We start from the raw sequence: 26,061 nt of genomic DNA, 5'->3' as shown, positions 1-26,061 counted from the left end.
TTGCACAATATGTTTGTCTTACTGTAAAATTTAAGTCTGTAAGGATCATGGTTGTATCACAGTCAGTGTTGCACAGCTAGAAAATAACAGTCCAACCCTTTTCCAAAGCTAGAATTTTCTTAATTTGAGAATTCTGCTGAAAATGGTAATGCCCAGTCTGGACTAAAAAGCATTTCCGGGACATTGAGTTCATTTAACGTATCATTACATAATCTAGTTCATGAGCCAATAATGCTCTGTCTAAAATCAATTAGGTTTCACATCCCCAATGTTTTTATTTGGAGTATGTTAAAAAAGTTGACTGATTGCAAATTATTGTCAAAAAGCTTATCTTTTATTTCCGCTTGTGGACAAATTTTATTTTGTTTTGTGTTCCTTTAAGACATATGCCATTGTTTAATGTCCTCCCTGGGTGACTACTGGGGGTGAACATAGCTCCCTTGAGGCTGTGCTTTCCTAATGGGACAGGACGTGGTTCTTCAGACAGCCTTCCCATGCAATGACATGTTCTAACTAGAGCCTCTCTGTACCTTTTCTGCTTTGAATTAGTTTTTTCTGAAGGGTCGACAACTTTTTTTGCCAATTGCATTCAAAGCGTTTCATGCCCAGTGAATCCCACACTGAATATTTCCTCATGTCTCTTGGAAATCAGTCTCATGATGGATACTAAGATCATATTTATCTTCTTTATGCAGTCCCATCATTTTGATGCCTTATAGTTATCCCCTGAACAACTAATGTAACCAGATCTTTTTCTGTCATCTCCAGTTAATGAGTTCTCGGCTTACTGCAGACATTCCTGTTATTAGTATTTAAATGAATGACCTTCCACTCAGTACTATTATATTCCTTCCATTTAGACTGTTCTGTCATCACAGTCATATAATTCTTCCTCTATGATATCCTCATCCTTCTTTGTATTGGCAATATTTTTACTTTTGCTACTTCAGTAAATTTCATCAGCATAAATGTATCTTTTTCTCCAAAGTCACTAATGAAAATATTCAGTAAACTGAGATCAAGGATTGGTTATTGGTGCACTTAATTAATATATTTTTTATTTTAAATAGAAAAACTTTATTTTTTCTTTAGCTTGCTCCGTAACCTGAAAGGAATTCTGTTCAGTTACTTTCTAAATAACCTGTACTGCATTTTACTAAAGTGTGCTCACACACAAGGTTGTCAACAGCAAACCTTGGATACGCAGGACTAGCTAAAAAAGATTAATTCCAATAGGAAACAGCTCTCCATAAACCCAAAGGATGTCACTACTCAAGGATGATGGAGGGTGTGTTTATCTTTAAAAAACAGACACATGACATGTTCTAGTTGTCTAAAATGGCCAAACTCTAGGATACCAAGAGCTCTTCATCAAAGGCATCTGGACTGTCCTGACAGGTCAAAACAGTTCATGAGCCAGCCTGCTTTCCCTTGAGGAACCTGCAAACACACAACAGGATAGCCAGTCCTGTTATCCTGCTGCCATCTCTCCAAGGGGCTCACTGCCTCACAGTCACACTCACAAGCCCAAGGGTGATTGGAAAGGTCAGGATGTCCCCAGAGAAGACAGAGGTCAGGACCAGACTGCCTCTACCACACACCTTCATTCTGCCTGGATCAGAAGTGCTCATGAAAAGACGCAAATGGGAAGCAAGTTGCAGGAATAGTCCTGCTAGCAGGAACTTCCTTTGCTGTCCTGTTTTCCAGGGTTAATAACTGCAGACAAACAACCCACCAAGAGTGCCTGCTTCCTGCAGTAGCAGTGTTGGCACATTTCCACAGCAGCTGCTGGGCTGTGCAGAGCATTCTGAGGATCATTCACCCTATTACACATGGTCAGATGGCCTGTACTGCACCTGCAGACTTGGCAAGCCTAACAGGGAACCACAACACATCTGGCTTTACTTGTCACAAGAAGAGAGAGACTATGGAGCTGCCTAACCTGAAAGGTTGAGTGTTGTATCTGCAAGTGAAAATTTGTTTTGGCTCTTGGTAAAAATTGGTACTTGCTCAGACTGCATCTAAAACAAAAGATTAGTGCAATATTTTATCATTTCCTACTCCTAAATATATCCCACTTAAATCATGTTTTCACGAGCTTAATTGATAGCAACACTTCAAGGAACAGTTTTGTAAAATGGGGCTACTTAATCTTAGCCACAAAAAAAATTTTCACCCATCTACTTAATGCTTAATCATTTTAATTAAAGGAAAAAAACCCCACAAAAGTAGGAATTTTGTATAATGTTTACATTATTATCCCATACATGCATCCCAAATACAAAAATCTCAGTATGTAATTGTTTCATTTCACATATGCCATAAAAGTTCATTTCACATATGCCATAAAAGTTTGTGTTTGTGGTACTGGGGTACCAAACATAATAACACAGTTGATGGCTTGTCATGCCTTTACAATGACGGATAAACAAAACCCTTTTTCAATCTCTCAAGTTCATGAATTGACCTCAAAATGTGCACTGCATTTGACCAAATAGTGAGTTGATCAATAAATGTATATTAACACATATTAACAAATCCATCTTCTAAATAACAATACCTGGTGTAATGGGTGTTTGCAGGTTTTGACAAGGGGAAAACTGGGGCAGTTCTTGTATCTTCAATGTGTGTTTTAATAAATTGTGACTTTTCATCTTTTCAATTGTATTGCAGGCAGGATGCATAATCTTGTCTATACAAGTACTGTGCTGGAAAGACTAGGGTTCAGCTTCCCTTCTCAATTGCTGTGCTGCTTAAAGGAAGTTGAACATAACCTGTGTTATCCTTTTTATTTGTAAGGATGCATTTGCACTATCAATTGCCAAAGTTTTAGTGTACTGTTCTCAGAATCTAGAAGATCCCATTTACAGCTAAATATTCTTGGTCCTTTTGCAGTTGCAATAAAAAATACTTATATTTGAGTACAAATGGTCTTCAGCAATAACAATTCAAAAATGCTCCAGTTTCTCTTTTTATTATGCAAAGAGACTAGCAGAAAATACTATCCTTCTCAGATTTGTTTTCATCTGAAAAAACTGTATCCCCTTCTATGTTTATCTTTAACTTGTTTCATAATTACACAATTCTCAACCAGGGACTTAATGTTCAGATATATTATATCAGATATTATATATTATGCATGAAAACTGGTTCATTTTTTATCATCCAATAATGATCATCAAGGTGGTTCATTATTCATCAGAGAAAAATGAACTCTCTTCATATTCCAGTCATAGTACATTTCTGCCCTGGTCATATACTTAGAAGTCCATTGTCTAGATAAATGTCTGATAAAATATGACCAAGCAAAGGAATTTTCTGGAGAATCAACCCTTTGCATGATGTACATGCCCTTTCAATTACTACCTTTTAATTGTATGTTTTTAGCTCTTTCTTACTTTTCTGATCACAAAATTAACAGACACTGTCCAGAAGTTAAGTGATGCTGTGATAACGTCATCATCCAACTTGCAGCTGGAAATCAATTCATAAGAGTACTGCCCACTAAACCCCAGGTTCTGAAAACAAAATATGCCAATTAAATGATAGATCTGTTAGCTATTTTACTATTATTTCACAAGTAACACCAGCCAATGCACTAATTCCTGGTTCCACCTTACTTCAATTTTGTTGGGTACAGCATGTAAACGCATATATCAAATCATTTAAATTCTCCCTATAAAAGCAATGAAAAGCACAAAAAAGTGGAAAAATAAGGCTGAGAGAGAAGTGAAAAAGGCATTTATTTCTATCATATACTCTAAATATTTTATGCTTTATACTATGTCCTCTGAGGTGTCGTCTAACATCCAAGTCTCTGAACATAACTGCAGTAAGGTTTGTGTGTTCTAGTGTTTCCACATGGGTGTACCATGCAGAATTTCGTTTTGGTTGAAAATACTTTCTGTAGTGTTTGATTTCAGATAAATTCACAAATGCATATTTCTAGTGTAAAAATAAATATGTATAAATATAAATGTAAATATAGTCCAAATACTCGGCTACTTAATAAACTACTTTGCGCATATATTAAAGGGCATTGAAGGCCTAGGCTGATGGAAAAGAAAGTGCTAAGATGATCATTAAAGTTGTACTTTTGGAAGTGTATTTATCAAAATGGACAAGAAATCCTTGTTTTCCACAAGGTAGTTTTGTCTTGCAGTAAAAAGCTGGACTGCACCTGGAGAGCAAAGCAGCCACTGTTGTTGCCTCTGAGCTCACAAGTCTTTTATTCAACCTATGTAAGTGCCATTGACAGAAATTCGTAAAGTTTCTCTCCAGAAGGCATCATAACCTGCATGCTGCAGAGAGCAGTGAGCTAAATATAATCTTCTTTATGGCCTGCCATGTCCTAAGGACCTCAAGCCTTGCATTGCTGTATACAGAGAACAGCACAAGATGCAGCAGAGGCTTTGGGATAAAACAAATCTCCTTGGTGGCCCCAAACAGCAGGAATTTGCTGGCAGATCCTGCTGCACAGGTGCTTGGAATTAATAAGGAATGAATACTGGGAGAGTTAGAAATCTGTTTTAATTATCCTTTTCTCTTACTGCTGTTAAACAAATGTTAAGGTCTGTGATAAGGCCATGTTTGTAAAGGTACTTGCATACAAACAACTGTATATTTTTGAATTATACTTACATTTCTGTCTGTTTACCTTTTAGAAAGAGGAAGCCAGAAAAGAGGAAAGAAAATTACCTTTTAGAAAGAGGAAATCAGAGAAGAAAAAAGAAAATTTCTCTTAGTTTCAGAGTTAAGGAAACTTTACTGCAGTTGCATGAAAATTAAGTCTTTTAGCTCCCTTTAGGCAGAGCTCTACCCCCAAAATAGAGAAGGATTAGTAGGCATTGGTCTGTTAGTGTGCCAGACAGAGATGAGGTTTTTGGTCATTTTGCACAGCTTTTGAACGCTGCAGCTATGTAAAAGTAGATCACAGTTCTTCTCCTGACCCAAAGTAATGTATGCTCTTTTCTGTGAAGACCTTTTCTACAGCATGAGGTAAATTGTGCAGGCAAGAGGGCTGTACACTGCCCATTAGCACCTCAAACTACTAAATTGTGTGAAATACCAAAAGCAAGCCTTCATCTGACATTCGCATGACATTCAAAACAGCAGTGGCAGTGATAACAAAAGACACTTCCAGCTGCAGGAAACAGGCCTGAGGAGTTCTGAATTTGTGCTTTTCATAGTTAGTTTTTTTGCAACTGAAGCAACTGAAAGACACAATTTCCTACCTAACACTTCTATAGTATTGAAGGAAGACAAAGAAAATATTTGCTCACCAGTTTTATTTTTGAGGCGTCTATTATTTCCTCAATAGCTACCGACTTTTCCTTCTCCTTCATTTTTCTTTTTCCTTAAACATGTAAATGATACCAGAGAGTGCTAGACAGAAGTTTATATACTTAGGTGAACTTTGATTCTTCCTTGGACTTTAAGACTAATCTAGTGTAGAATATGATTGACAAAGCATTTTCATTGATGCTATGCAGCCTTTTCAAGTCAGCCAACCTAAGCAAATGAGGTTGTTAATGTTTACTCTGGTCCTTTCTCTAAAATGGTTTTGAACTTTAGCAGATTTTATCAACTTCTAAGGGTTGCCAAATTACATCAGTATTCACGAAATAAAAAGTACTTGTGATTATGCAGTAGGGGGCTGCCTAGATCAGCAATGCTATATGCACCTCTAGTGGAAAGCTGGCTTTACTTCATGACTGAATAATTGCAGCACTTGTTGAATAAAACACTTTGGAGTATCCCTACTTGAATTTCTTCCTTCTGTATGATTCCTGAGAATGGGACAGACGGCAGCTTTTGCAATCCATCCAGATGGTCACCATCAATATTTAACAAATAATTAATACAAATACAAATTATTAATGTCATGATGAGAAGCTGTGACGTCAATGACCTTGTAATAGCAGTGAGATTTTGCAGACAGAATGAACCATGCTTTTACTAATAAATAGTGTCTCCCTAAAATCAAATGCAGAGTTAACAGATTTAATCAGAATTTTATACCAGCTGCAGTTAATAGAATCATAAAAATTAAAGAAGGAAAACATCTCTCTGTCCTATTCTGATCTAACTTCTACTTTGTACCTGTACAACATAAGGTTTTTCCAAATGCCAAAGGAGCAAAACAAAGCCATGCAGGCACTGAGGATTTTCTCCATAAGATCTTTTCCTGCAAGAGTGGCAGAAGTGAAGCAATCCCACTGACTTGACTCCCAAGCAGACTGGAAATAAACAGTAGCTCCCAGTCTTGGTGAAATAGTGAACTATAAGTGCATCAAATGAAAGTGAAGCAGTGAAGCATCAGAGGATCCCTGAAGAGGTGACCCATTTCAAGACACCACCTTTACAGAGTACTGCCATCTTTCCCTGGCCAGCTGTTTCCCCAGCTCACAGCTGGCACAGCCCCTGAGTTCCAGCATGCCCAGGTGCTTTGGCTTCCCTTCTCTGGCACTGGTTTAATTTTTCTTTTCTCAACATTCTTGCTACTAAGGTCGTTCAAGGGGATAGTTAAAGAAAACATTTCTTAAATATTACAAATAAATCATAGTATCATATAATGTTAATGGGTTGTTATGGTCCTTAAAAACTATACAGCACCAACCCTCCCTGCCATGGGCAGGGACACCTCCCACCAAACCAGGTTGCTCAAGGCCTTAATCAAGCCTGGCCTTGAACACTGCTGGGGTTGGGGCATTCACAATTTCCCTGGGCAACCCATTCCAATGTCTCACCACTCCCACAGTAAATAATTTCTTCCTACATCAACATGGAAACTTTTTTCTTGGCTTTAATTTGTACTGGAGGTGGGAAAAATTGAATGAAAAGGTTTTCCATGAAATAGCTTTCAATTTTCTTCCAATCTGAAATGAACTGCTCCATTTAGTTTAGTCATTCAGTATTGACTACTCCAGCAACATGGAGCTGAACTGATTCAACATATCAGCAGCTGGGCCTCTGCTGGTGGCATTTTGAAATCCAATTTCATGGTAGTGCAGTGCCTGAAGCATTGCTCTGCAACTGCTTCTTAGCTCTCATTGCCAGCCATCTAACTGCTACAGAGCCTCTCGCCCCAGGCTTCTTCAAAAATAGTGCTGAAAGCTCATGTTTTGTGCACCAGAAAAAAAAGACAGCTTAGAATCCTTGAAAACATTCACAGGATTAAATTCTTTTTCTTGCTGGTCCCACCCAGGTCTGTGTAAGAGAGGCCTGTGCTATTGCAGAACATAAACTTCCTCTCACTTCATTCTCATTCCAAGCCAGTCAATCTCCAAATGCTTTTGCCATAAGTTTTAGTGGACTGCATGTCAAGTAGAGAGCATCATCCCAGTTGTACAGGGACTATTTGGACTGCAACAGTTATTTCTGTATGAAATCACTGGTAAATTGCCAGCTGTTTTCATACAGATCTCCACTGTGGTTGCTACATTACTGGGTTTATTGGTGAGCCCTAGGGCTGTATACATATATTATCAAAGCAAAACAACATTTAGTGCAAAGTGATTCATAAGATCACATGTTGTTAAATTACACCTTGAAAAACACAGAAATACTAATTTCTGTGTTTTTTCTAACTCCGTTCTTTCCTCTCTTCACTGTGACTAATGTTCTCAACATCTGCTTTTATATGTTTCCTAATTTTTCTCTTTGCTGATATTAAAAACAATATAGAGTAGAACTTTTTGATACCTGCCCTAAACTATTATTGATGCTGTAATATATGCTTTGTATTAACAGACCTAAACATCTAAACTCCCTGTGTTCTGAACATTTGGAAGGACTAAAATACTTTAAATTCACTGTGTTAAATAGACTGTAAAGATTTTGAATAAGAATGAATTTCTGATAAAAATGAAAAGTATTGATTTTTCAAATGTCTGTCACCATATCTGACCTACATGTCAGTAGGTGATAGACATTTGAAAAATAAATGCTTAGAAGTAAACATGTCAGTAGTTTACTTCTAAAACTCACTTATATATTGTGTCATTTTTTTAAATTATTCTTACATGGTCAGATGTTGCTCCTAATATATACTTAGAGAAAAATATTGTCTTATAATAAACAAATACTCTGCTGTCTGTTAATTAAAATTTCATAAAATAAATTATTACAACAAGAAAAAATTACTTTAAATTTATACCATCTTCAATGGTGTCTTTTTTAAATTAAGTCTTACCTTCTCCATAATGAACAAACAGTTGTCATTACATGATAGTTCATAGGAATTGTAATGATTTTATTTCAGTTATGCTTTATCGACAAAGATATTATTTAGTTTACAAATTATTTCAGGGGAATCAAGACCTCTTGCATGTAGAGAAAACTAGTCCTATTTTAACTGAATTTATAAAAGATTGTTATAAAAAGTAGGTTTCTGCCATTAGGGTACTCTGAAGAGCAATAGAAATACAGCCAGAATATTCCCTAGTTTAAGCAATTCTTAAGTGACCACCCAAAACCAGACAGTTTCATGAAATTGTAAATTTGGGTCCAAGCACAAGCCAGAAAATCTGCTCCTCAGAAGCTGTAATTATTTTAATGAGAGATGGAGGAATGTTCTTATTTTCACTTCTCTGATTCTACTAATGCATAACTGTAATTCATTAATTCAGGGTCAGACAATGAGCCTTTGAGCAATTATTCACATGAGTGGTCTCACAGAATTCAATGTCTTCATTTAATGTGCCATTAAAAAGGTACATGGGTGCACTTAACTAAAGTAAACATTAGTTCACTGCAACACACAACAGGTTGCACCATAAAAGTGGAAAGATTACTCAGCCACTGAGTAAGCCATTGAGAACACATTGAGACAGAAAAATGGCATCATGAATTTATCTTTTTCAAAAAAAGATTTTGTTGAAAAAATACCTGAGCTTTTTACCACATTCTGAAAACCAAGTCAGTCCATTTCAGGATTTCAGAGATTACTCTGCACAGTTTGCAAAATGAAATCCCAAGTAAGGAAAGTCTAAAAAATTCTAGAAATACTTAGGAATAATGCTGGAGAATTTTAAAGAGAAAGCCAAAATCAGCCAGATACAGAGGCAACTCAGCCTCACTTGTAATCTCACTCTATGTTTGTGTCAGCCACCACAGCAGGCACCTTGTGCAGATGTCAGAGCTACTGTGGGTCCTTGCTGAAGTACAGCACAAACCCAGCACACCTCAGGGAAATTAGATGTTCTCTCACTCTTGATCATGCCTCCTAGTCCAATGCTCTTGTAATACATACATGTTTGGCTCAGATAAAGAAATGTCATTATGTTTAATGTGATAATTAAAACAACTGGATATAGAAAAATTATTTTCTACCTGTGATTCTCTTTCTCTGTTGCACAGCTTATGACCAAAATTTTGCTGGCAGATTTAGGATGTTGCCTGAAAGATGGCTTAAAACCAAGTAGCGTGAGATCATCTCCATGTGCCTAATTCTTTTGTATATTTTTAAGGTACACAATGCTAAAATAGAAGACAGCAGAAGCAGAGAAACCACTCCATTTCCTCACCCCGGTGCAGTTTTCCTGCCTTGCTGAAGGCAGGCTTTATTTTGCCACTTTATTGAACAGAGCAATTTAGAAATGTGCGCTACTCCCTGGCTTACCTAGCAGCTGGCTGATTTCCTCAGCACAAATGAAAGTCCAAATACTATTACTTGTCCCAGAGGCACTTCAAGAGTCCCAAATCTGTGCAAGTACAATACCATCAAGGTCTAAAAGACATTGCAGATTTCCTTCCTCATCAAGAGTAAGGTATTCAATAAATTTTAGAGACAAATGTCCTTCAAGGCTGAAGATAAAAGCTAATGAACCTGGAATTAGGACAGATTAACATCATCCAATTTTAAAAGGTTTTGAAGGGAGTATGACTTCAACCCAAAACCCAGAATTCATGCCTCTCATCACCATCCCACGCTATCATACCAGAAATTATCCTCCCCTGCCTCACATCAATTTGAGCCAAAATATTAATTCACTCCCCAGGGACCTTTTCCTTGCTATGTTCTGTACAGACATATGTGTAAATCAGTCCAGCTGCAATAGTTCTGTAGCTGGCATGCAAATAGGAGGTGTTCATGGAAATGTTCATTGGCATTAATGCTGGACTGTAGAGTGGGCCACACAGAAGAGTAGAGGTCTTGTCTCCTGAGGTATTTTTGGAGCCAGGGAAGTTCTGTAAGTCGGAAAAAGCTGTTCCCCCAGAGGACAATAAAGAGCCAGCACCTAAAGCATCCTGAGGTGTCCTTGGCGGATTGTCAAAGCCTGCGACAATCCTCCTGCCTTCATCAGGGGGAAGCCCCCCTTTACCGGTGCACAGTTCAAAGCCCTGAGGACAAACAGTTCTGGACATCAGCTGGGGTAGAAAGGACAACATACATCCTTCTGTAAAGTGCATTACAGGTATTGATATGAATTATTTTCATAAATAATAACACTCTTTGTGGGTTTGTGTCCAGAAGAGCTCCATCCTTCGTCTTCCAATATGTAACATATATGGAAACATAAATAGTCTTTGTTGGTCCTCTCACATTTATCCACAAAGAGGCATCATAAAAATTAAGTTTGTTAAATTAATTATTGTGAAGACATAACATTCCTCCTATTCGTCCTTGAAATTATTCAACTAAATGCAACTTGTCAGTATGAAAATCCAGAACTAGAGCCTTGCTTCTGGATAAGACACCACTGTACCATAGAAACTATTACATGGGGATTTTTAAACTTTTTTTTAGTTGCGGTAGAAGGATGTTTAAGCAAGGCTTTAAATGGCTTTCTAGGGTCTAGAGATTTTTTTTATCCTTATTATTTTTAGCACTGCAGAGACATGAGTAACTCCAATGGGTTATGCACCAGGCATTTTGCTGGGCTAGAACCCCAAATGCTATTCAGACCACGTAAAACAACCATGTGTCACCACACTGGTGCCTTTTTCTGTAATAATTATTGACAAAAAGACAATCAGCTGAAGAGAAAGAAGAACAGTCCACTGATACTGTTCCTTAGTCTCTGAATTGTGATGTGCTTGACTCACTCAAAGAAGCTTTCTAGTATAAAAAAGCAACATGAAATTCAACAAAATACTTACAGTTCTTTGCATTAGTAAAGGAGTTTCAGAACAACCTATCCCTTCATCATTAAAATTTGATTCCATATTGATTATATCTTCAATAACTTCTTCCATCTGATAAAATAATATTTTAAGACAAATCAATACAAATAATAATGGAAAAAATTATTTTTAAAATACAGAGGATTAATCTTGAATAGCTATTACAGCAATGAAACAATTTCACAAGTCTATATCTTGCAATTCAAACAATTCAAACACTTCTATACAATATTCACATTTACTTCTTGCGAAAACAGTTGTGGTTTAGCAAGATACATCTTTCTCTTAAACACCAGCCCATGCCCATATTTAACCCCTAATTGCAGCCTCATGATCAGATGACAGGAGTGCATTGTTAAGCTGTAACTGTGACCTATCACCTTCATCAAATTTCATCTTGATCACAGTGCATTGCTGCACTGGTGCAGGAAGATTGAAAGGAACCTGTGGTTCTGCAGCTGTGTGAGTCACTCCAGGTTTGGTGTTACACGCTGCTCTCTTGGGCAGGTAGAGGTTTCTTTGTTTAGCAGTACACTGGATACTTTTCCAGACAGCCTTCTGGTCTCTGTTTTGATCTAATCTGAGCCAAAAACTACTGAGGCATCTCAATAATTACTTGGGATGAAATAATGAGTACTTTGAAGGCCTATAGATACATATAGACCAAAGTCCAACATGAGTTTTCAATGATGATTATGGTCTGGTTCCATTGACAATATAATTTTGGGGGAGATCCCATGATAAGCATGTCACTTTTAAGTCTATTATCTGCAGCTCTTGGGAGCTGAAGTTGTAGATGGTCCTGTGAAATGAAAGTATCACACAGACATGGGACCTTTCAACACAGACTTTCTGGCAACACGGCCCAGCACAGCTCATGCATGCATTCCTCTCCCTCTCTAAAACCAGAGAACACAGAACTACTGTGCCAGCACTTGTGCCCAGACTTATCTAGGAAAGCATCATCAGGGCCAAAATTATACCAAAATTAAAAGAAATGCTGGCAATTAAGCAATATGAAGGAGTGCAGTTTACTGCACCAACCTGGGTGCTGGCTCTATATTATTTACTAATATATTTATAGCCTACTCTTAACCACAGGGCACACCCACATTAAGAAATCACACTGTGACAGCAATCCATCCCCCTGAGTCTGAGATGAGATTGTCCAAACCACTGCAAAGCTGCCAGGATCTTGCCAGTGCCAGGTATCACCCTCCCAGTCTTCACCAGGATGGAGAAGGGTACAGGGCAGGCTCCTGATCAGACCCAAAATGCCTGAGAACAGTTTCAGCACACTGCACTTTGCCAGCATGGAGGTGGTCACATAGGTGTCCACAAAGGCCATTTAAAACAGCATTTTAAAGTAGCTCCAGTAATCCATAAACCTGACTCAAAATGTCAGTTGTCAATGCAGAAGGAGTGGAGAGGCCCCAGATGAACTCTCAGGAAGCTTTATGGGCTCCCTCATGCTTAGCTACATTACATCCTAATGCTCGAATGAGTCATGGTGTATTTGTAAGATTCTTCTGTTCTACTGAAGTCCAAGACATGATACAGCATCTCCATTTCTCATTTCTGTAGGAATTCCCCTCTTACCTAATAAACAGTCTCTTTTGAAATCTTTTGAAGTATTAAAAGCCATAATGACCTACATCTCACATTGGATAAGAATCTGATATTGTATTATAGCTGAACCTCTATTAAAATCAGTGGTGGCACTAAAGTTAGCATATCTTTGCCAATTTACTCAAGATAACCCACATAAAAATATAGCAGCTAAATGAAAAATGAATGAATGATTTTTTCAGTTATGTATTGAAGGTAATCTGTATTTAACATTTTTTATGCAGCTAGGTTAATACCTTCAGACAGAAACAACTCCTATCTGAAAAAAGGATGTTTTTCTTTGCAAAGTGCATATTCAGAAAATGTACACCAACATATCATGCATATGTAAAAAGTTGCAACAGCACATTTTATCTGGCAGCAGTCTAAAAGCTTGATCCTGCAGTGAGCTATTCACAGGCACACAAGGGAACAACCCACATAATTCAAGGGGAGACAGAAAGCAAGTGCCATAGCCCCTTGAAAGTTAAGAAAGTCATGTCTTGCCCACTTGTAGTGCAAGGAGGGTGCTGTAACAATTGTGTAGAAGCAGACAGAGCCCATTTCCCCTTTCTGTGCCCTCCTACCGCATTCTCGTGTTGCCCGCCGAGGGCCAGCAGCTTGGTGACCGGGCTGTCCCCGGCGCTCACGGGGGCCATGGGGGCGCCCCGCAGGATGGAGGCCACCCCCAGCGGCTGCACCGCGTGCGACTGCGGCAGCGACAGCGCCTGGCCCGACAGCTTGGCGTCGAGGGCCACGTACTGCTTCACCTGGTGCCGCTGGCTCGGCTGGAGGTGGTATCTGGACTGATTCTCCAAGTGGGTTTGTACCTGGGAAGAAGTAGAAATAATTGCTGAAGTTTCAAGTTGTTAGTATCAGTACTTATACATGTGCTCACTTAAAATATTTCAAATCAATAGATTCAGCTTTAATAACATTTGGATAGAATTATTAATTGTTTTCACTTTTACACACTTACACATTTTTTATTTCTTTATCATTTTCCCCTTACACGCATGAACAAACACTCTGAATAATTATAAAGAAAAACAGAATTTGAAAAGATAACCATGTTCCTGAGAAAAGATCAGAAATATGCTACACATTTTTCTCATTAAAAGTGGTCTCTCTTGAGATCACTGCAATCAAATCCACATGCATATATGAACTCTAAAATTAATGTTGACTCTTTTGTACATGAAAGAGTAAATATATACACAGAGAAATATCATCCAACCAATTTTAAATAATAACAGCAGTAGACAGTCATTGACACCTCAATCCACAATTGTCCCACCTGGTAATAACTACAGTCACTAAAATGAGGCATTGCTGTACTTTGGCAATAGAGTCCAAGCTATAGTTCTGAATTACTGCTCACTATCCACAAGCTGGGCAGACTTTTTGGAGTGCCTCTTGAGGACAGATCACTTTTTTAGTGGATTGAGCTTCATAAATTGAGTGGTCATGCCAAAATGGCTGATGGAGTAAGAATTTGGGTCATCCTTTGATTGTAGGGATTGACAGTTGCCACTTCAAACAGCTCCCATTTCAGATCAATGTCACGTTCCTGCAATTTCACAACCAGAGGAGCACTTCATACACAAACCTTGCTGTCAGCTCAGCCCTGTGGCTCTCTTCTCTTCCTATGGCATGACTGGTAACAAATGTCTTATCATAAATTTTTCTCAAGTGGCCTCTGTAAGCATGATTAATATTTGTTAAATAATAGCAAAAATTGCTTTGAAAACTTTGAAAACTGCTGAAAAGTCAATGGCTTGTTTTTTTCCTCTGGGCCCCAGATTGCTAATGGCATACCAAAATCTCTCTGCATCCTGTTTTCTTAGTGAACCACCACAGGGCCATCCCACTGGGCAAAGGGGATATTTATGCAAGACATTCAGCTAAGTGCTGATTAGGTAAAAAACAGTTTATCAGAAGTGCTTATTTAGTGTGATAATCTTTCAGTGATTATACCCTGTCCTGAACTTACACAGGCAGAAAAAGAAGTAAAGCTTTGCTGACAGGATCTGTGTTGCTGTGGTTTTGCAAACCCCTCCACCCCTTTACTGTGCCAGTCACAGTCATTACAAAGCAGAGTCTTGGAGGTTAAAAATAGATCTATGCCCTGATTTTCATCTTCATATATTCTAAATAAGTCTTAATACTCACTGCTAAAGTAAAGCACTTTTTAAACTCAAACCACAATGTAAAGACAAAGCAGAATGGGAAACCTTTTTTTTTTAATTATATTGTTAATGTACAATAAAGGTGGACTGGGGGGGGGGGGGAATTCATACTGTGAGAAAGAAATATTGAGAGTTCAAGTCAAGCTCTTCAAACATAGAACTTATTTTTAGAACTGTGCATATAATATGTGTAAACTAGGAGTAAAAACTCAAATCCTCATAATTTTATAAAACCAGAGTCCAGTGTCTCATTCCAAGTATGACTGATTTATCCTCCATTGGGTTGTTGAATGACTTCTATCTTTTATCAGCAGTATGAAGGTAAATTTCAACTTAGATTTTCTGAATATTGCAGATGACTTTAACTCTTTTAAGTAAGTATTGCAAAAATTGCAAATGTTAAACTTTGACCTGATTTTGAGTTTCCTTTTAATGATGCACAAGGAGCAGTTAAGCACTGGCACCCACATTTGCCCTGAGAGGCTGTGGAATCTGCATCCTTGGAGATTTTCAACACTTTTCTGGGCAAGGTCCTGAGAACCTGAAGAAGCAAAAGAAATCTAAAAAGAGACAGGGAAATTTGAATTGATAGTCTACATATAGAAAATATAAATAACCATTATCAAGTCTGGTGAAAAAAGAATGGTGTCAGGTTAGACGTTCAGGGAAATAAATGCAAAAATGCAAAAGACTGAAAGATCGGTTCCACATAAAGTAATTTCACAAGTAAAATAACCAAGATCAACATAGACTTAGCTGCTTAGAGACCTTAATCATGGACATGTTTTAGAGCCACAAAACACAATTGTTCTCAGAAAAAGAAAAAAAAACAAAAAGGAAAAAAAATTTTCCAGAGTAGCCAGAGTAGAAGAATTTTTATTTTTTTTCCCAATAATCCTAATATGATATCCTCCAGCAGTGCTGGGAGACCAATTTTTCAATTCAGAATCTTTTAAGGAATTCCCATAATCTGTGACAATATTTTACTAGAGTTTATTTGTAATTTTAAGATTCGGATGTTGATGCTGATGCACCTTTTACTTCCATTCCACAACAATCTGAATATAGGGTTACCTTCTTTTTTTTTTGTCTCTGTGGGTCAATGAATATTTAGTCCTTTGTTTAAAGCAGAAAAGCATGAAGGAAGACCCTGAAATGCTTTCAGGATAGTGCATCCAATAATCTGGCACATCTGTGGAACCTGGATTCACATCTCTGACAAAAATTAAGCAGTGTGATTTGATAAAGCAGATCTTCTAGCTCTCAGCAGACAATTTTTTATTAAACACCTTTCTGCCATACTATTGTTCTGTGAGATGGATGGCCTTGCTTGTTGGTATGTCTGATTTCTATTAATAGCTAGAAACAATAGGCACTCAGTGACCACCTAATGATCCAGACCCTGGCTCAGACAAAGCTCAGACACAGCCCAGGGCTCAGTGTTGTTCTACTGCTACATCTGCTCTAGCCCATGGTGTAGTGGCTTACCTGGCCCTTCCTGCCAAGAGCTCCTGATACCACATCTGCCAAGTGTAGCAAGGTGATGAATTTGTGCAGATGAAGTGCTGGTTCTCCTCACAGACACTGTCTTGCAGCAGCTGTAGCCATGTACTTTAAATGCTAATTATCTAAGATTATTTGAGGTATCAAGGACAGCATAAAATCTAGCAGTTAATAGATTACCCACTCCCTTCTAGGCACCGCTTTTGTTTAATGTCTGGCTTTCCTAAACATGGTGAATTTAAAGTCTACTCAGAACCAGAAACTTCAAGCATGAAGGAAATCAAAAGCCTCCAAAACAAATGCAAATATTACAACTCCACCAGTTCCACAAAGCCAAAACAGAAATGAAAACTTTGATCCCAGAAAAAGATCCCAGTGAACAGGAAACTGACTGTACCTATTTCTATTTTATATCTCACTGACAAGCCAGTTCTGGGAACAAGAACATAACAGCCTTTCAGAATTACAGATGCATATTCAGACTTCTTCAATTGCTCTTTCTAATTTGAGCACACATCATCATGTTGTAACACTGCAGAACAGTTGTGTAACATCTTCTCCCATATTCACATTAAGTTTGCTTTCATTTCTAATATATTGCACAATGGCATAGCTAGACTTTCAGTAGTTTATTTACATAAATAAACTGTTTTACTTCACAATTTGCAGATGGAATTTTTCTTCTGCTAGCAAAAGAATATATAGCATGTCAAAATTAAGAAAAAGGAGCTATATAGGGGACCTAAAGAAGGAGTGAACAAAGCCACTGATTCCATTAAGCAGTATTGCTACATCTTTCTTGGTGTTCCACAAAGAGCAAGCAGATGACATCTGTATTCCCAGGCTGCTTAGCCCAACGTCATTCCCGAGAGAAATAATAGGAAAACTGAAAAGAGATTCAATTAATAAATTATTAAAATATAGGAATATAATTAATGCTAGTCAACATAGTTCTGTGCAAAATAAGCCTTGTCAAACAAATCTACTTCTGCTCTTTGATGAGATTTTAAGTTAGGCTGCCAAAGGTAACGATGTAGGTATAATACACTTCAACTTTTGTGTGTCTTTTGACTTAGTATCACTCAATATTCTAATTAAAAATATAGCACTGCACAGTATCAATAAAGCGTATTTTAACTGGATTAAGCGTTGGCTGACGAGTGCGCATAAGAGAGTGATCAGCAAAGGCTTGGCATCAGAAAGAGGGGCTGCTCAGTCTTGTATTGCTCAATTTTACCATCAGTGATTTGGGACTAATGAAAAATAAAACAAACAAAAAAGCATAAATATTTTTAGACTAGTGTTCCCAGTCGAAGTAATACGAATCTGCATATACTAGAGGAAGAAATGCAGGATGCAACAATGAAGTAAACACCTCAAGCAATGAGTCTGTAAAGAACTTGGGGTCATAACAAGCCAGCAACTCAGCAGGAGTGTCCCACTGGTGCTATAAGAAGAAAGGAAAAATGGCATAAAGAAGGTAGTGAATAGAAGCCTGGCTTTACTCTGCTTTTTTTTTATGGCTCAGGAGAGATAAATAATGCAAGTCTAAAAATATTTCTACCCTAAATATTTTTGAAACACTGTTGAAAAGTACAAAGTATGTAGAAAAGAACTATGACAGTAATTGAAGACTGAGAAAGGGATATTTCAATGAAAGCTTAAAGAAACTCAGTTATGTTCTTGTTGTCAGTTTGTGAAAAAAATATTGTGAAATTCATGGACATGCTGAATATGAAAGCTAGCACAAAAAGCATGTTAAGAGCCACTAGCCACAAACTGAAGTGAGACATTGCAGAAATTGTGTGCATAAACAGTGAAGTACTCAAAAGGAAGTGCTCTAACTACTGTTTCCTTCAAACAAACCATCGATGACTTTCTGGGAGAGATAGAATATCCAAAGCCAGGGTATACTTTTATCAAACATATTCTTGAACTCAAAGCTGAGTATTACAGTAATAACTGAATGCAATAATATAAAAGTCCATGATTTTAGTGGAATTAGAATGAGGGGTCTAATAAGTCTTGCTATATTTTATGGGGTTTTGGACCTGAGAGCTGGCTATTTTAAAGGCAACTTTTGATATAAATTAACTCTGAATTTAAAAAATGCTTACATTTTTTAAATGTAACATCTGCTACAAAATAATATGCTTAAAGATGATCATAGTATACTGGAAAGAACTCAGCAGACTTCACTGAAGTTTGCCATTTGTACTGGATATTAATTTGTTTCAGTATTTTTAATAGCTTTTGAGGAAAAATTTTTCACCCTGATAGGATTGCATCATTTATCATCAATCCTGAACAGAACACCTCTCTGCAAATGAGTGATGGGACTTCATGTTCTTTTCAGCCACTGTACTAGAAAATAAGCATTTAATTATCCACTCTTAATTATTAAAACGTTCTGTAAGTACCCAGAAATTTTAATTCCATTTTAAGATAAGAAACACAGTCGCAACACAGACTATTTTTGCTCCATATCTTAGGACTTTCAAATGTATTTTAAAGGTTAGGGGAAAAAAGCAATTTTAGTTATGAAATAATCCTTTTTAACATCTATTTCAAATGAATATCAGTTGTTTGTTTCTCCTGCTCTCTTTATTAAACTTTTTGAGGGAAAAATATTAGTAAAATTATTTCATAACAAAATGAAAATTCAATTTAACTTAGGAATTATACACTTCTTTTCTATCCCAAAGACTATCACCAAATACTGTAGCTGTTCACTTTAATGTTTAGTTTATAAAAGCATGTGTGATTATGCCAATTAATTACTTAAGCTAAACAGTAATTAATTTTTAAATGTGAATATTTTTCCTATAGGAACTTTGATCTGACTAGATGAGACCTTCCCATTAATATGCATGAAGAAAGAATACAAAAGACATGTAGTCTGGAAACTTAGAACTGTGTTTTGTTGATGCCTTAGAGTAGCTTTCAATTTAAGAAAAAATTTTCATGTGACTCTAATGCACTATTTTTCATTTATTTAGCCTTTGACATCATATTCATCAGGAACTTGTGAATATTCTTTCAAGGGTGAAGGGACTGAAGAAGAAACATTTAAAAGTTCATTGACAAAGATCATCTCTTCAACAATGACTATTTCTTGTGTCTTTAAGTATCTCAATGTCTAAAACTAGCTGATAAAGGTGGGGTGGGGTGGGAGTAATTGGAAATTCTCCATCACACTTCCAAGTATTATGAAAAGCAAGAGGAATGTGGGAGCAAAACAACTGCCAAACAGACTTTTCAGAAATCAGTGCTGGGTAAGAAAACTTTCTTTGCGCAGCACAGGCAGCAGAACAGTGTTTCTCTCAGGAGGAGAAAGGCAGCAGAGCTCTCAGGGCTGCAGCTAATAGAAACTAGATCTTACAGCTAAGATTTCCTGACAAATCCCCATGCAGGCACTGGGATTCTGATAACATTTCCCCATTGTGGCATTCTGTAGCACTCACTGAACATTGATGGAGCTCAGTCCTTTCAGGTATTCCTCTGCTAACCTCCTTGTGCAATCAGAAATGAGTTGGGGGAAGCCAACTACCTGCACTGAGCAACTACAGAGACATTATCAAAGAGAGCACTTCCATTTGCACCCGTGTACCTGAGACACTCTTGGCTTCTTAATTGAACTCCTGCAGTTAAGATACACACAGCTCTGATGGCTCCTTATCCATCACCAGCTTGACTTCTGAAGAAAGGATCCCTAAGGTCTTAAGGCCAGCTTGTCATGTTTTAAAATAACAATGAGCCTCCATGACTTTGTGGTCTTCACTGGTAGAAAAGAATCAAGTTTTTACCATTGCACTATAAAAACATCTTATAAAGTTAAGCAAAGCAAACTACAGGAAGTATTTTTACAAAACCATCCCTTTGATTTAACTTGGAATTTAAGCTGAAAATCTAAACTGTGAATGAAACCAACCACCACAGGTAATAGGCCACACAAGCATGACAATGGCTCACAATCAAATTAAGAAACCCCAGCTAATATCCTTGCTTTGACTCTGCACTGTGACCCTGTCCATGCTCTCACTGATTCATGAAATCTGTGAATATAATAAATCTTTACTGTTCCAGTTCCTCTTTATTGTTGGTGTTATTACAGGACAGTGAATATGACTATAGCATTTCAAGAATGTGAAGAAACTTTTTGTATGGCGAGCTACATTTGAAGAGCCAGGTCCTGATACCTCTATTTAACTACTTGTCTCTGCCTCCAGAAGTTATTCAGATTGGGTCAGTTACTAAGTTGCTATTAAATGGAAAAGAGCATACCACAACCAGATTCAATCAGTTTTGAGTACAGAAAGCACAATCATCTCCTTTTGAATTAAAAATGTTAGTGTCTGTGAGTTTCCATCAGTGTGGCTTGTTCAGTCCTTGCAGAAGAAACAAAATAGCAACATTAAAAGTTCTGCATTTGTCCACTCCAATGGCTAGCACAGACCCATAGAAATATCAGTTATATTGCAGTTATAGCAGCATGGAAAATCTGTAATCAGAATGATGTATTTTATTCAACAGTTCAAGATTTTCTGGTAAATGTCATACATCTAAAAAAATCTACTCCAAAATATAAGACTCCGATATAACACAGGCTAATATACAATAAGAACAATTCTTTCAGACATAAAAGCTTGTATTTTAATTTCAGCATTTTTAACCATTTGACTTCCAATGAAAGCACTCAGGGAAGACAAAAGATGATTGTATTATAAACACCCACATAGTCTATTTTGTTATCAATCTGTAAAGTTTGTAATATAGGTCCGACATTGGAGAAATGCAGTTGGTATGTGTACTACATTTATGTGTAACAATAATTTCAAAATACTTTGGTTTTTTCTTTGATTTCTAATTTTTTTCATGTTGCAGCTATAATTCTTTTCAATTTTCTCTCACTTTAAAGGTTAAGAGAACTCAAAAAGGAGTCAGCCTTAAAATGTACAAGGAGAGATCATGACGTAATAATTTGGTCATTCTGTGCTGTACAATTTTCTGCCTCCCCAGCTGAGCAGACTGTATTTTTTGAGATTTAGTGATGGCAAGAATGCCTGCCTTGTTCAGTTACATCCAGCAAAACAGTCCTTGAAGCTAGGTCTAAAAGGTGTGTAAAGACATGGACATCAACTATAATGGTATCTTTACTGGTATGTAAAGATATGGACATCAACTATAATGTGGTAGAAAAGTACTGGTGGTCAAACTGTAAGAGCAGAAAACAGTACTTTCACATTTGAGTATGTGTCTGAGGGAGGGGCATTTTTGTCTTTTTGTCCTTCCTTCCTCATTCCTTTGGACTCCATTGGTTTGGCAGTGTGAGCTGAAGAAAATTTCAAAGCCTGAACAAGTAAATTTACCTCTGGTGTGCTATTCTTCCACAAAAATAGATTTTAAAAAGTTCAGTCATTTTGAATAAAATTGCTGGGTTTGCCTTGTTCTAATATGAGAGATTCATGAATGTATGCCAAGGGGACTACATCAACATCTTCAAATAAAAAAAAAAAGAAGCTACTGGTTGAAAAGCACGGTCAGTTTGCTAAAAGTCGTAACAATTCCACCACCAGATGACAGCACTGCTTATTACTATCCTGTTTTTTGTGTGTTTCAGTCCTCCCTCATTTTGACAACAAAATGTAAAGAAATATGCACCCCCCAGCCCATGCACTGCAAGAGCAGAGGAAATAAAGCCAGTGCCACAAGGTGGTTTGGTGAGGCAGTCACATCAGGGAGGCTCATCTGTTGGACAAGATATTTTTAGCCTATGAAGGGTTATAGCTTCTGCAAAGGCACAGACAAAACTAGCTTCAGTCTGAGAAATGTGCCTTCTATTTCTATTTCCTCAGCCTCAGAATGATAAAGAGGGCAAGGGGGGAAGCTTTCAAAGTAGGCATCTTAGGTTCAGCTTCACAACACGATTTTTGTGAAGTCAAGGCAGCAACATCATTTTAAGCCAGCTTAGGATCTGGCCACAGAGTGTGCTTTCATACAAAGCCAGCAGATTGGGTTAGCTGACAGCAGTAGGTGATGTTTCTGTCAAAAACAGGAATGGCACATCAAGGATAGCTATATGACAAAAAAGTGAAAAAAAAAAAAAAAGGAAAAAAATTCTTATCAGCTGGTAAAAGAATTTTTTAAAAATCTACCTGGCATATTTTGTGTCCAAATATATTTTCTGGCTTTAAGTGGCAATGAGTCTGAGCGTGTTCATGCCCCAAGGATGCTGCTGACATGCTGTTCACAGGGTTAGCAAAATTTCCTTCATTACCTGAATGTCAGCCAGAAATCTGTGTCCTCTTTTGGCAATACACTTCCACTTATGGACTGAGAGTAGTAGCAGTGGATTTGCAATGCATTAAGCATGTGGCCCTTGAAATACTTTAATAATTTCAAAGAATTTGTGTTTGTCAATATTCTTAAAAATAAGAGTCAAATAAAGAGTTTAGCTGTAAATGAAAAAGCACCTAATATTACCAGAAGTTATCATGAATATTAATGTTCACTTAAAAACTTGTAATTGATTTTGAGGCATATTTGCTGAACTATAATTTTGTATGTTTGGGTCAGAAAACGTGCATTTCTGACTAACACTGATGAGCATCTGCTAAAGACAAGGCAAGCAAAAAAATTTATTTGGGGAGCACTTGCAGCATGCAAAGCTCCAAACACTCAAGTTTTACTGTACTCTGCAGTTGACAGGAAAGCTCACAAAAATAGCATAATTGGTACTTTCAGTACTGAACTGAGAAAGCAGTCTTGCCTTTTGATGTGTATTTAAACTAATCTTAGTTCACAATATGTTCCATTCAGCACTAACTCAATTAGTAAAAAAAAAAAAAAAAAGATAAAATGTTAATGCCATTTCTAACATGCAACAGATCAAAATTCACCCTTTACAGTCTGAAATCAGCCTTTAAAAAAACTTAGAACCAGAACTGCTGTAAAAACACCATAAATAGAATCAAAAGTCAGCCTAGCAGAAAAAAATCACATGTTCTTTAGTGTCAGAGTTATACTCTACAGTATTTCCATCTCAGTTTAGGTACAATAAACCTTTTTGCACTCAGTCGACACTGTGGAAGAGGAGTTGGAGGAAAATTATTAGGCTAAGCTCAAACTACTTAATTGTTTCCAACTAATAGCCACTAAATAAAAACATCAATTAACAAAAGATGATTGATTTTACTGGGATTAATCAAGAGGAACTCCCACTTAGTTTAAATGAGAGTTCTGTACGAATATGGAATTAAAGCTTACTACTGGTAAGCCATTATTAAGAGCATTATTTATAAGCTGTATTGTAGAGAATAAGTCTTTCAAATTAAACAATCCTAATGTGGAAAGGAATGTACAACTTTAAAAGTTGTTAGAGTTGCCTAGAAAAATTATTGTGATATCTGTAGCTGTGTGAAATATTTTTAGTTGAAAGAAAGAATATTTAATAACAATAGCTATTATAAAGAGTCCTTAGCCTTTGCCACAGAACCTAGCCGGAAAACATCACAGTGTTTGCACAGCACCAAAATGGTGTGCTGTGAATGTTAATGCTAAGATTTAGTAACTGAGTTTATTAGTATTAACAAATTTATTTAATTATCAAGTGGGTTAACTAGCATTTTGTAGCATAATCAGCAGGCCATGTTACAGAGAGAAGGACAATGCTAGTCTCTGTGGTCTGACTTAAGGAGCTGGAAGACAAAACTGATTCCATCACAGGCACAAAATGAAGAATGAATCAATTAGCCTGATTTTTATCAGGAAGCTAAAAGTACAGAAATATTGATTAGCCAGCATCATCACCTACCTGAGTGCCTGGACTTCTATCAGTTTTATCACCTCTACACAACAGCATCACCCCAGAGCCTGGGTACCCAAACACAGAGCAGCAAACAAGAAAAGACTAGTACAAATCTAGCCATGAATAATGGATGTCCATGTATATACCCAGTCAGTTTGAGGGGAAGAAAGGAGAAATGGTTCATAAGGGCATTTCCTTAACTCTGGCTGGAATTTCAGTTAAAGAGGAAGAAAAGATACAGAACTTTAAAGGAAAGAAACTTCCTATCTGTGTCTTAAATGCATTATTAGCTGAAGAATATGTGCTAGAAGAAATCAATAGCATAACAGTATGGCTGTGTTAGCAGTTTCCTTCAATCTTTTTGTCATTCTGTCATCACTGTTGCCATTCAAAAGCCCACAAAGCCTAAATGCTTTGTGACACAGAACTCTTCCTATTGTAGTCATTTGTTATTATTGTAATCTGAAATGAGATAATTATCTTCAACATCAAACACTACAAACACTAGAGTTATTCTCAACCCAGTTCACAATCACAGTTTATTCAGCACTATCTCAAAGTCATTTAACAACAGAATTCACTGAGATTTACTCAGGCTCATCACATTTTTGTTTACTGGATGCAGAGCACATATCCAAGACAGTTAAATTTTGGTAATACTCTTAATTTTCTTACTCAAGTCCAGATTTTATCCTCGCATTCATGGCCCTCAGGACCATCCTACTGAATTAGCAGATGGATAAGTGCTTGTCACAGTGAGGAAGGCTTTCTTACAGAAAACTAACACAAAGTACAGCATAGGTAGACATGGCTTCAGACTACAGCTGTGCTGATGTCTGAGATTTTCTTTCCTTTTTACTGCTTCTTTGACCACACATGCATGAGTGCACAGCTCACAATTAGTCAGGATGATCTCTTTATTAGGCTGGAGTATCCTTCTCTAAAGATTACAAAATCCCACTACTTGAAGTGTAAAATTGCTGCTGTCCTTCCTCACTGCTGGATTTCCAGCAGAAGAATTTAGCTTGTCACATTAATCCATGAGTCTCCAGCCCAGCTGATTTAACCTACATTTTCAATTATTTGCATGTTGACTACTAAATTTTCATATTCACTTCCAAAATACTATTTAAATTATTGTTGCTTTTCTGTTTTTAAAAGCATTTATATTGCAGTTCAGTGGAAACATATTTTACAAGGTAAATTAAACGGTCCTTTTCAGTTATGTCAGCAAACCCCTTTTCCCCTGTAAGATCATTGTAAACCTTGAATTAAAAACTAAGCATAGTAGTATCAACAAATAATATTCAATTCACCTGAGATTTGCAAATGGTATTATCCTCCTATTTACTGGAAAGTTTTGAGGCAATATTCAGAGTAGCTGAGAGCGGAGGATATGCTGACTCAGGATGAGTAGCCACAAAACAAGAACTGGATTTAATGCAATTATGAAAGGGGAAAACACTATGACCAATTAAAATGGAAAATTTAGACCATCTAGATTAAGCTGAAAATGTAAGGAGAAAAAAAAAAATAAGCCTTCATAAAAAGCTATCAGAATACAAAGCAATAGAAAAAAACATTAAGATCACTTTCTGCTTAGAAGGTATTTTGGGTCTCCCTCTATTCACAACCATAATACTTGAGAGCAAAAATAAAGCCCCAAAAAGAAATAAGCGGAATAAAATTAATGTCCTGGCTACAACTGAGATAAATGTCTTCTCAGTAGCTGGTACGGAGCTGTGTTTTGGGTTAAGTCTGAGGATAATGTTGATAGTACACAGATGTTTTAGTCACTGCTAAGTAGTAGCTGCTCTAAGCCAGGGA

General features: G+C 37.1%; 1 protein-coding gene across 1 annotated transcript in view; it reads right to left on the bottom strand.

Moving 5' to 3' along the window:
- Window positions 1-26,061, bottom strand: part of TFEC (transcription factor EC) — an 86,215-nt gene that overhangs the window by 18,919 nt on the left and 41,235 nt on the right. Inside the window, exons 2-3 of the mRNA XM_054276957.1 lie at window positions 13,323-13,565; window positions 11,104-11,199 (exon numbers count right to left, since the gene is read on the bottom strand). Of these exons, the coding sequence (XP_054132932.1) occupies window positions 11,104-11,199; window positions 13,323-13,565 (339 nt within the window). The remainder of the gene's footprint in view (window positions 1-11,103; window positions 11,200-13,322; window positions 13,566-26,061) is intronic.

Source organism: Melozone crissalis, unplaced genomic scaffold, assembly GCF_028551555.1.
Source record: "Melozone crissalis strain CALT ecotype California unplaced genomic scaffold, PUWL_Pcris_2 ptg000004l_1, whole genome shotgun sequence".
Lineage (NCBI taxonomy): Eukaryota > Metazoa > Chordata > Aves > Passeriformes > Passerellidae > Melozone > Melozone crissalis.
The sequence above is the reverse complement of the archived record's forward strand: the minus strand, read 5'-3'. Positions and strand labels throughout refer to the sequence as shown.